Raw genomic sequence first — 13,109 nt, 5'->3', positions numbered from 1 at the left:
TATAAAATATGTAGAGGAGAGAGCGTGCTCAAACGACGCTATAATGTCTGCACCAAACATATTGCCAATGAGGTGTAGTGAGTCCACCAGAGGCACTTTTGTGAACAGTGAAACCACATCAAGACTGACCAATAAGCGATTACTTTGCAGTTGTAGTGACTGAAGTCGACTGATAAAATCACCAGAATTCTTTATGTGATGTGCACACTTGCCTATCATTGGTTTGAGCAAAGATGCCAAGAATTTTGCTAGGTCGTAGGTGGCTGCTCCAATGTTACTCACAATTGGACGTAATGGCACATTTTCCTTGTGGATCTTGGGCAGTCCATATAGCCTAGGTGGAACTGAACTGTTTGGTTTCAGTCTCTTGATGACCTCCTTATACATCTCTCCTTATACATCTCTATTAATTTTGTAGTTGTCGACACACACCAATTGTATTTACTGGCCATGTTTATAAACACGCTACAGATGACAGAACGCTGCAGCGATGCTAGCGCTCCACGTGGTAACATGTCACATTGTAGTGAACAGAAGAAAAGCGACTTTTATGATCAAATCTACAGCGAGGTCCTAGATTTGATCAAATTTACTTGACGACCGACGAGATTTGACAAAGTGCCCTATTATACCTTCAAACTTCTTTTACATAAATATTTGACGTATGAACTTTCACAATGAAATTTGATAGTGTAATACCGGCCTTTGTTCAGTCGCTGACCCCATTTCAGTAGCCAACATGGTCTGGATCGGTGCACATCGTGGTTTTATCGTTCGCGCTTATTATGAAGACAACAGATCTGTAATCCCTACACAATGAGCTTTTCGGAGACAGTTCAACAGTCCACACAACAATACCGTTCCTAAAGCAAACACAATTCGGTCCTGGGTTCGGCAGTCGGAGGAAACTAGTAGCACACTAACAATAGATACACATGGCCGACGCAGATCCATCGGAACACCAAAAAATGTGCAGCGGATGAGAACAGCAGTTCAACAACCGCCGCAATGTTCTGCTCGACGACATGCCGTTGCATTGGGGATTGCAGACCGCAGTTTGAGAAGGATTCTGTAGTGCAATTTCAAGTTCCATCCTATCAAAATAATGATTGCTCACGAATTACGTCCAGCAGACTACAGCAATTTTTCAGTAGTGACGAGGCACATTTTCATCTTAGTGGGTGCGTGAATAACCAAAACTTTTGGTATTGGGCTGAAAATAACCTCAGAATTATCCATGAAAGACCGCAACAGTCTCCTGAAGTGACAGTGTGGTGTGCCATATCACAGTTTGGCGTGGTAGGCCCCTTACTTTTTTGAGGAGGAAGGAGTGACCGTGACAGTGAATTCCACACGTTATGTTTCAATGTTGCAAAATTTTCTGCAACCCAGAATGGACGAGATTGTTGGAGAACATGGACTGGGAGAGTTGTGGTTCCAACAGGATGGAGCTACTGCACACGCAGCACGAATTTCACTTGATGTTTTGAGAGAAATATTTCCTGGACGTCTCGTCTCTTTGAGGGGTGATGTCGAGTGGCCTGCGCGGTCACAAGATTTGAGCATCTGTGTCTACTTTCTCAGGGGATATCTCAAGGAAGAGGTTTCCAAAAGCCACTCTCACACCCTACCAAAGTTAAAAGAGGAGATGAGTGCCATACCCCGCGATATGTATGCAAGATCTTCTCGAAACTTCAGGAATCGTCTACAACAATGTATTGATGCTGGCCGGCCGCTGGTGGCCGAGCGGTTCTGGCGCTACAGTCTGGAACCGCGCGACCGCTGCGGTCGCAGGTTCGAATCCTGCCTCGGGCATGGATGTGCGTGTTGTCCTTAGGTTAGTTAGGTTTAAGTAGTTCTAAGTCTAGGGGACTGATGACCTCAGCAGTTGAGTCCCATAGCGCTCAGAGCCATTTGAACCAATTTTTATTGATGCTGACGGCCGCCATCTTGAGGGCATCATTTTCAAAACTAGATGAATGTAAAATGGTATATTGTACTAATTTAGAAAATAAAAACATTTATTCTCTATACATCCAGATTTACTTTTTATTGCACCTTAAAACTGCTTAGTCGGTTCTGCCGCACCCTGTAAAAGACTTTCTCGACGCCAGACGGACGCACCGAATTACTTCCACACTGTGGGAGTCTGTGAACAGATATGTGGCTACGGCAGGGTGTGTATAGGGGAAACAGGAAGTGCTTTGAATGCAGTGAGGAAAACGAACCCCACACGCACTGAAAATAAAGTGTGAAGCCTGCGGTACCGGAACAACAGGAGAACTACGGGCATGACATTGATTTCAACAGCGCACGTGTGCTGGCCAATGAAACCAATATTTTTAGAAGAAAAGTCCCTGAAGTAACTGAGATTTCCAAGAATGAATGAAATTTATACAGAAAGCTACCGGCTTCGTGGCTTTCCGCCATGAAGGAGTGAATACGCAGTCGCGTTGCGCGAGGAACACAGGTAGTTCAATGATGTGGTCAGCCGCAGCTGAAGTAATCCGTATTTGAGAAATATAATCACTTCCAGCTGTATACGATCCTCTATTTATAGGGACACGAACGGTTTTGTGATATCAAATCACATCCTCAGGTGTACATAAGACGTTTGTACACCTGGAGATATGATCTGATATCACAAAACCGTTGGTGTCCCTATAAATAAAGGATCGTATACAGCTGGAAGATGTTTATTTGTCGTATGTGGCGAGGAATACAATCAACGTCGATGTAATCAACTCTACGGACAGTAATATTTTTGAGAAATATTCCTCTCTATTGCGCTGCCCGTTTCGCTTCCACCCAACGACCACGGCCCACCAATAGTAGCCGGAAGAATTTTAACCGGTAATTCTTCTTCAGAAAATCACGGGGTAACTATCTTTCTATGCGAGGTCGAAGGTTCACCAGTGGTAGCCACAGGAATTTTACCCAGTAATCCCATTTCTTCAGCGTAAGCCTCGTCTTCGACACATTCCAAGTATGCAATTTTGTCATATGATGACATGGTTGGAAACCGCGGCTGTTCTCTAAAGACAAATGTTGATGGTGTTGAGGCAGCAACCAACTAAAAATTTATTTTCAGTTCCTTTATTCAAAGGGTACCGTTACCGGCTTCGAATCGTTACGATTCATCTTCAGACGGTTCATGCTTTCATTACAACTATTTTTCACAGATTAATTGTCCGAAAATATAAATAATACATAATTATAAGCACGCCACACAGCTGGTTGCATTATAAAAATGGTTCGAATGGCTCTGAGCACTATGGGACTTAACATCTGTGGTCATCAGTCCCCTACAACTTAGAACTACTTAAACCTAACTAACCTAATGACATCACACACATCCATGCCCGATGCAGGATTGGAACCTGCGACCGTAGCAGGTTGCATTATAGACTTTCACAGTATTCTTATCATTGCACACGTAAATTTGCGTGAGAAATGATAAGAATGGATTGGATTGCTTGGGTGAAGAGACCAAACAGCGAGGTCATCGGTCTCATCGGATTAGGGAAGGACGGGATTGAACCGTCGTCCTCCCGAATGCTGATAAGAATGGAGTGGAAATGTATTCACATCTGTATTGAAAACAAACACCTCAAACCGACATTTCACGTAAGTCACATCCAATGAAAATCTATAACGCAACAAACTGTGTGGCGTGCTTATACACTCCTGGAAATGGAAAAAAGAACACATTGACACCGGTGTGTCAGACCCTCCATGCTTGCTCCGGACACTGCGAGAGGGGTGTACAAGCAATGATCACACGCACGGCACAGCGGACACACCAGGAACCGCGGTGTTGGCCGTCGAATGGCGCTAGCTGCGCAGCATTTGTGCACCGCCGCCGTCAGTGTCAGCCAGTTTGCCATGGCATACGGAGCTCCATCGCAGTCTTTAACACTGGTAGCATGCCGCGACAGCGTGGACGTGAACCGTATGTGCAGTTGACGGACTTTGAGCGAGGGCGTATAGTGGGCATGCGGGAGGCCGGGTGGACGTACCGCCGAATTGCTCAACACGTGTGGCGTGAAGTCTCCACAGTACATCGATGTTGTCGCCAGTGGTCGGCGGAAGGTGCACGTGCCCGTCGACCTGGGACCGGACCGCAGCGACGCACGGATGCACGCCAAGACCGTAGGATCCTACGCAGTGCCGTAGGGGACCGCACCGCCACTTCCCAGCAAATTAGGGACACTGTTGCTCCTGGGGTATCGGCGAGGACCATTCGCAACCGTCTCCATGAAGCTGGGCTACGGTCCCGCACACCGTTAGGCCGTCTTCCGCTCACGCCCCAACATCGTGCAGCCCGCCTCCAGTGGTGTCGCGACAGGCGTGAATGGAGGGACGAATGGAGACGTGTCGTCTTCAGCGATGAGAGTCGCTTCTGCCTTGGTGCCAATGATGGTCGTATGCGTGTTTGGCGCCGTGCAGGTGAGCGCCACAATCAGGACTGCATACGACCGAGGCACACAGGGCCAACACCCGGCATCATGGTGTGGGGAGCGATCTCCTACACTGGCCGTACACCACTGGTGATCGTCGAGGGGACACTGAATAGTGCACGGTACATCCAAACCGTCATCGAACCCATCGTTCTACCATTCCTAGACCGGAAAGGGAACTTGCTGTTCCAACAGGACAATGCACGTCCGCATGTATCCCGTGCCACCCAACGTGCTCTAGAAGGTGTAAGTCAACTACCCTGGCCAGCAAGATCTCCGGATCTGTCCCCCATTGAGCATGTTTGGGACTGGATGAAGCGTCGTCTCACGCGGTCTGCACGTCCAGCACGAACGCTGATCCAACTGAGGCGCCAGGTGGAAATGGCATGGCAAGCCGTTCCACAGGACTACATCCAGCATCTCTACGATCGTCTCCATGGGAGAATAGCAGCCTGCATTGCTGCGAAAGGTGGATATACACTGTACTAGTGCCGACATTGTGCATGCTCTGTTGCCTGTGTCTATGTGCCTGTGGTTCTGTCAGTGTGATCATGTGATGTATCTGACCCCAGGAATGTGTCAATAAAGTTTCCCCTTCCTGGGACAATGAATTCACGGTGTTCTTATTTCAATTTCCAGGAGTGTAATTACGTACTATTTATACTTTAGGACAATTAATCTGTGAAAAAACGTTGTAATGAAAGCATGAACCGTCTGAAGATGGATCACAATGATTCGAAACCGGTAACGATACCCTTTGAATAAAGGAACTGAAAATAAATTTGTGGCTGGTTGCTGTCTCAACACCATCAACATTCCAGTATGTCCCATATTTATGAGAGAAAGAGGTATGGCTGTATTTTCAGCGTTAAAAACTATTTAGATACGTAATCTACATTTTGTACACAGCATTATATGACTTAAAATGTACGAAACAGTAACTGGCCAGCGACTGCACTTTCTTCTGCAAACTTTTCAAAACAAGTGGTGTGTTTTACTTAATCTCTAAAATAAAAAGAAAACCAGTTCATTATCAAGCAGTTATATCAGACTATAAGACGCAAAAACAACTCTTTTTGTCGAATGGTCCCCTCAAATTTGAACGAGAAAAATTGGGAAGACAGCATAGCGGAGAACATGAAATTACAGAGGCAGATGTAGCACATATTTTTTTTCTTTTTTAGTCACACGAGATGACCCGAAATTCCCCTTCCCGTGTACCGTATGATACAGTTCTGTGGAGCAACCAGAACAACTCCGTGTTGAGCAGGGCGATACAACAGAGAATGGTATCGATGTTTCGCTGTCGTTAAAGAATAACCAGTACAGTCGCCTCAACTACATTTCTATGGACTCCACCGGTGCGGTTTACTCCCGCATCGAGTCAAGAGTCACATCGCATACCAAGTCGCATATTGTGTCGCCTCAGGGAGAACCACGCATTACACAGTTACAAATGCTGACGTCAAGTACAGTAAATTCTAAAGCTACTATTGTCGAATCAGCGTAGTACACAATGTCTTTTTCTGGCAAACTGTGCTGCTGGAATTTAATGAGCGTGCCTTCAACACTTACCTATTGGCCAGATGTGTCAGTAACTGTGCAGCTCTTCTTCTGAATTTATTCGAGTGTAGACAAGGGTAGAGAAAGGGTTACCTGTGAGTAGGTGAGTACGTGCAGGTTGGGCCGCAGGCGCGCCGGTCTCAGGAAGGCCTTGGATGTGCTGCAGCGGGATCCTCTTCGTGTGGTTCCCTGCGCCACCATGAAGCCTGCAACACCAGCAACGACATGTCATCAGCAACAGACATACCTATATGCCCTATCCCAGGTCTCTCTGCACCTGGGGCCAGGGGCGGGCAGATGATCAAAGCACTTCCTGACTGATACAGGAAATGACGACGATGATGGCGGTTCGCTGTTCCCCGCTTAGCCGGCCGGTGTGGCCGAGCGGTTCTAGGCGCTACAGTCTGGAACCGTGAGACCGCTACGGTCGCAGTTTCGAATCCTGCCTCGGGCATGGATGTGTGTGATGTCCTTACGTTAGTTAGGTTTAAGTAGTTCTAAGTTCCAGGGGACTGATGACCTCAGACGTTAAGTCCCATAGTGCTCAGAGCCATTTGAACCATTTTGTTCCCCGCTTGCCAATTTGGCCTCAGCAGCGACAGCTGTGTAGTACAGTAATGAATTACTCTGTACATTTGCCTTTAACCGGAAGTACTGAATTCGCCTTGCAGGATATTAATGGCCTCATAGCTTTGTTGCGCCCTTTCGCTAGTAGCTGCAAACATTCTTATCCATAGTGTTAAAAGATCAGAAAAAAAGCACATGATCAAACCGAATTGCAATAATTATGTTAGCGGCTGTAACTGTCGTCCGCAGAGCGATATGACAACAGCGAACAAAACTAACGGATACCGGATCGACGGATACGGAGATCTCGGCTGGCTGCACTCTAAAAGCCGTACAGACTAAGGTCGCCAAAATAGATTGGTAATCTGTCATGGTATTTTGAGGATGTTCCTTGTATTTGATTAATTGTGTAGTAAATAAGGTATACAATGGAAACGTTGACAAAGGTTGTATCTTGGTCTTGTAATATTTCTTATTTTCTTTGTGATATTGATTGTTAATACTGAGAAATTATTGTATTCATTTTCCTGTACTTTGTAGCAACAGGCATGGCAAGGAGTTTATTTAGTAAGGAATTAAGTAAGACATAGTGTGTCAACGCAGCGAAAGGATTTATATAGTCCATAATGTATAGGTAGATGGATCACAAGCATTCGGTCTATTCAAAAGAGGGATGGAGACTGTGGCTTCCTTTCCTCTTTGGCGCTATCGCCAAGGACGATCATGATGCACCTCATAGTTCTGGCAGTACTAAACCTCGTCAATGGGAAAGGGGTAGGTGCATTGCAGAATCAACAACTGGAAGTAGGGGTACTATTCCCTAGCCAGGAGGACATCGTTTTAACCAGGCGCCGCTGGACGGTGAAATTTACATACACTGTGTGATAAAAAGTATCCGGATACCCCCAAAACATACGTTTTTCATATTAGGTGCATTGTGCTGACACCTAATGCAAGGTACTCAATATCAGCGACTTCAGTAGTCATTAGACGTCGTGAGAGAGCAGAATGGGGTGCTTCGTGGAACTCACGGACCTCGAACATGGCCAGGTGATTGGGTGTCACTTGTGTCATACGTTTGCACGCAAGTTTTGCACTTTCATAAATATCCCTAGGTCCACTGTTTCCAATGTCATAGTGAAGTGGGAGCATGAAGGGACACGCACGGCACAAAAGCGTATAGGCCGACCTCGTATGTTGACTGATAGAGACCGCCGACAGTTGAAGACGCTGGCAATGTGTAATAGGCAGACATCTATCCAGACCACTACACAGGAATTCCAAACTGCATCAGGATCCATTGCAAATGCTATAACAGTTGGGCGGTAGGTGAGAAAACTTGGATTTCATGCTTTAGCGGCTGCTCATTAGCCACACATCACGCCGGTAAATGCCAAACGACGCCTTACTTGGTGTAAGGACCGTAAACATTGAACGCCTGAACAGTGGAAAAACGTTGTGTGGAGTGCCGAATCACGGTACACAATGTGGCGATCCGATGGCAAGGTGTGGGTATGACCAATACCCGGTAAACGTCATCTGCCAGCGTGTGTAGTGCCAACAGTAAAATTCGGAGGCGGTGGTGTTATGGTGTGGTCGCGTTTTTCATAAAGGGGGCTTGCACCTCTTGTTGTTTTGAGTGGCATAGGCCTACATTGCTGTTTTAAGCACCTTCTAGCTTCCCACTGTTGAAGAACAATTCGGGGATGGCGATTGAATCTTTCATCACGATCGAGCACCTGTTCATAATGCACGGCCTGTGGCGGAGTGATTGCACGACAATAACGTCCCTGTAATGGACTGTCCAGCACAGACACCTGACCTGAATCCTATAGAACACATTTGGGATGTTTGGGAACGCCGACTTTGTGCCAGGCCTCACCGATTGACATGGATGTCTCTCCTCAGTGCAGCACTCCGTGAAGAATGGGCTGCCATTCCCCAAGAAACCTCCCAGCACCTGATTGAACGTATGCCTGCGAGAGTGGGAGCTGTCATCAAGGCTGTGGATGGGCCAACACCATATTGAATTCCAGCATTACCGATGGAGGGCGCCACAAACTTGTAAGTCGTTTTCAGCCAGGTCTCCGGATACTTTTGAATCACATAGTGTACAATGCTTGGGAAGTGAGGAACGAACCATTGAGGCTGGAAGAGACGTTTGCTGAGTCACTCCTTGAGGCCAAGAAAAAGGGAATGTAGGAGGAAACATGAGGGGAGTACCAGGGATTACATCTCACCCGTGAACGAGTGTGGGAGCAGTTACGCCAAGTTGTAGATTTGGTACCACACACGCTGGTGCGTCGTAAGAGAAAATGGTTGGATGCAGGTGGCAGGTTGCTAAAGACAGTCTTCAAGGCCGTGGGTACTGACAGTGTCCTCGAGTTAGACTATCCGCTGGGACAGGTAACAGAAGTAGCAAATAAGAATAAAGTTGCAAGTGAGTGGCACACCACAGGGCTGATAAAATTGGAACGTTGCAGGAGCTAACAGTAGAATTGATGGAATATGTGAAAATGACCATGGGCATGGTGAGTAAAGATCTGAATGTGATGCAGATCCAGCTGACGTGGTGTACTGGTTGCTATCTGCAGACGATGACAGTTACCTTATAGCTGGGGAGGGGGCGGGGGTGGACAGTATTCATGTTCGCTCCACCCTCCCTTACTGTGACAGGATATAATTATTGATCCACGTAGACTCCGGAAGCGGTGCAGCACCAGACCCATCAACGACGTAATCGGGGTCCCCATTGCACTCGTACTATTCTGCGTCAATACTATTCCAGCCCCTGCAGTCGGCAGCGGATGTAGATGCGTGGTAACCAAACATACTTTAGTGTCAGGACAGAGATTTCTGTCATGTGAGCTTGGCCCCTTTACAACTTCTGGAGAGGAATGCAACGACAGCCTTCTTCTTGCTTGGCCGCAGGTTACGAACGCCATCTGGGAAAGAAGTGGCGTAACAGAATAAACAAGAAATGTTTTTGCGACGTTTGTTGCGGTAACAAATAACTTTCTGTAAGAAAAGCATGTAATAGTTGCGGTCCTCGACATTTTGATTAGAAACTGTGACTGTAGTATGCACATGGATTTTGATGTCTCTCGCATAGCACTAACTTTCCATATCGTTGGATATATAAGTGTTTTCCTTACTTAACAAATAAATGAGGTGTCATTCCTTTTCTTACAATAGTAGCAACCCCCTGACCACATTTACTTTAACTGTTGGAAAAAAGGTATGTTGGAATCTGCGATCTGTGGAGAGAACCTCCATTGAGACATCGAGACATCTTAGAATGATATGAGATAAGCAAATCTTTCCTCCAGGAATCAACGAAACACCGAGTGCAGTGTTAGGATTTACTCTCGCAGCAGCTAATCATAGCGAACAACTTGTGCAGATGCAGAAACGTGCCGTAGCAGAAATCTTACACGAATTGTCCCAACTGTATTCGTCGGACAATTGTTCTGACGGGTGCCTCAACAAGATCACTGCCGATGTTCTCCTCTGAGCTTGTGTTCCAGCTGTTTCTGTTTTTGTGGTCTTCAGTCTTGAGACTGGTTTGATGTGGCTCTCCATGCTACTCTATCCTGTGGAAGCCTCTTCATCTCCGAGAAACTACTGCAATCTACATCCTTCAGCCTCTGCTTACTGTATCCATCTCTTGGTCTCCCTCTACGATTTTTACCCTCCACGCTGCCCTCCAATACTAAATTGGTGATCCCTTGATGCCTCAGAATATGCCCTGCGAACCGATCACTTCTTCTAGTCAATTTGTGCCGCAAATTCCCCTCCTCCCAAATTCTCTTCAGTACCTCCTCATTAATTATGTGATATACCCATCTAATCTTCAGAATTTTTCTGTAGCACCACATTTCGAAAGCTTCTGTTCTCCTCCTGTCTAAACCATTTATCGTCCACATACATACATAGTTACACTCCATACAAATACATTCGGAAAAGACTACCTGGCACCTAAATCTATACTCGAATGTTAATAAATTTCTCTTCTTCAGAAACGCTTTCCTTGCCATTACCAGTCTACATTTTATAGCCTCTCTATTTGGACCATCATTCAGTTATTTTGCTCCCCAGATAGCAGAACTCATCTACTACTTTAAGTGTCTTGTTTCCTAAAATAATTCCCTCAACATCACCTGATTTATTTCGACTACATTCCATTATCCTTGTTTTGCTTTTGTCAATGTCCATCTTTCAAGGCTCTGTCCATTCCGTTCAACTGATCTTTCAAGTCCTTTGCTGTTTCTGGGAGAATTACAATGTCATCGGCAAAACTTCAAAGTATTTATCCCTTCTCCCTGGACTTTAATTTGCATTCCAAATTTTATTTTTATTTTTTTTATTGCTTGCTCGATGTACATATTCAATAAGACAGAGGATAGGCTACAACCCTGTCTCATTCGTTTCTCAACCACTGCTTCCCTTACATGCCCATTGAGTCTTATAACTGTCGTCCTGTTTGTGTCAAGTTGTAAATAGCCTTTTGCGACCTGTATTTTGCCCCTTCTACCTTCAGAATTTGAAAGAGTTGTTCCAACAACATTGTCAAAAGCTTTCTCTAAGTCTGCAACTGCTATCAACGTAAGTTTGCTTTTTCCTTCATCTATTTTCTAAGAGAAGTTGATGGGTCAGTATTGTCTCGTGTGTTCCTACATTTCTACGGTATCCAAACTGAACTTTCACGAGATCGGCTTCTACCACTTTTTCCATTCTTCTGTAAATAATTCGTGTTAGTATTTTGCAACCGTGACTTACTAAACTGATAGTTTGATAATATTCACACCTGCCAGCGCATGCTTTCTTTGAAATTGGAATTACTAAATTCTTCTTGAAGCCAGAGGGTATTCTGCCTGTTTCATGTATCTTGCCCACCAGATGGAAGAGTTTTGTCATGGCTTGCTCTCCCAATGCTATTAGTAGTTCCAACGAAATTTTGTCTATTCCCGGGGCCTTGTCAGTAGTTTCAAAGGAATTTTGTCTACTACCGGAGCCTTGTTCGACTTAGGTCTTTCAGTGCTCAGTCAAATTCTACTCACAGTATCATACCTCCAATTTCAGCTTCATCTATGCCATCTTCCATTGCTATAATATACCTTTCAGTTTTCCACTCCTTGCTTAAGACTGGCTCTCAAACTGAGCTCTTCATATTCATACAGATACTTCTCTTTTCTCCAAAGGTCTCTTTAATTTTACTGTAGGCGGTATATATTTTATTCGTAGCGATATATGCTTCTAAAACCTTATATTTATCCTCTAGCCATTCCTGCTAAGCCACTTTGCAGTTCCTGTCAATCTCAGTTTTTAGAAGTATGTATTCCCTTTCACCTGCTTCATGCACTGAATTTTTATATTTTCTCCTTCATCAGTTAAATTCAGTATCTCTTTGTGTTACCCAAGGATTCCTTCAGGCCTCGTATTTTTACCTATTTGATCCTCTGCTGCCTTCACTATTTCATCTCTAATAACTACACATTCTTCTTCTACTGTATTCCTTTCCCCTGTTCTTGGCAATTGTTCCCTAATGCTCCCTCTGAAACCCTCTACAATCTCTGGTTCTTTCAGTTTATCCAGCTCCCATCTCTTTAATTTCCTACGTTTTTTGCAATTTCTTTAGTGTTAATCTACAATTCATAACCAACAAATTGTGGTCAGAGTCCACAGCTGTCCCTGGAAACTTCTTACAATTTAAAATCTGTTCTGAAATTTCTGTCTTACCATTACGTAATTAATCTGAAACCTTCCAGTGTCTCCAGATGTCTTCCACGTACACATCCTTCTTTCATAGTTCTTAAACCAAGTATTAGCGAAAAGCAAATTATGCTCTGTGCAAAATTATAACATGCGGCTTCCTCTTTCATTCCTTTCCTCCAGTCCATATTCACATAATATATTTTCTTTTCTTCCTTTCCTACTATCGAATTCCAGTTCCCTTGACTATTACATTTTCGTCTCCCTTAACTATATGAATAATTTCTTTTATCTCATCATACATTTCTTCAATCTCTTCATCATCTGCGGGGCTAGTTGGTTCATAAACTTTTACTACTGTGGTGGCTGTGGGCTTGGCTACAATAATGCGTTTACTATGTAGCTTACAAGCGTTCCTATTTTCTTATTAATTATTAGACCTACTCTCGCATTACCCCTATTTGATTTTGTATTTATAACCCCGTACTCACCTGATCAGAAGTCCTGTTTCTCCTGCCGCCGAAATTCGCTAATTCTCACTATACAGGGTGATTCAAAAAGAATACCACAACTTTAGGAATTTAAAACTCTGCAACGACAAAAGGCAGAGCTAAGCACTATCTGTCGGCGAATTAAGGGAGCTATAAAGTTTCATTTAGTTGTACATTTGTTCGCTTGAGGCGCTGTTGACTAGGCGTCAGCGTCAGTTGATGCTAAGATGGCGACCGCTCAACAGAAAGCTTTTTGTGTTATTGAGTACGGCAGAAGTGAATCGACGACAGTTGTTCAGCGTGCATTTCGAACGAA

The 13,109-nt window shown here is 44.8% G+C and overlaps 1 protein-coding gene across 1 annotated transcript in view; it reads right to left on the bottom strand.

Annotated features, from left to right (window-relative positions):
* The window catches only part of LOC126419203 (glucose dehydrogenase [FAD, quinone]-like), a 165,719-nt gene that overhangs the window by 28,463 nt on the left and 124,147 nt on the right, over positions 1 to 13,109 (bottom strand). Inside the window, exon 5 of the mRNA XM_050086339.1 lies at positions 6,117 to 6,229. Coding sequence (XP_049942296.1) covers positions 6,117 to 6,229 — 113 coding nt within the window. The remainder of the gene's footprint in view (positions 1 to 6,116; positions 6,230 to 13,109) is intronic.

This window comes from Schistocerca serialis, chromosome 9 (genome assembly GCF_023864345.2).
Source record: "Schistocerca serialis cubense isolate TAMUIC-IGC-003099 chromosome 9, iqSchSeri2.2, whole genome shotgun sequence".
Classification (NCBI taxonomy): Eukaryota; Metazoa; Arthropoda; class Insecta; order Orthoptera; family Acrididae; genus Schistocerca; species Schistocerca serialis.
This window is presented reverse-complemented; position numbering and strand designations above follow the sequence as displayed.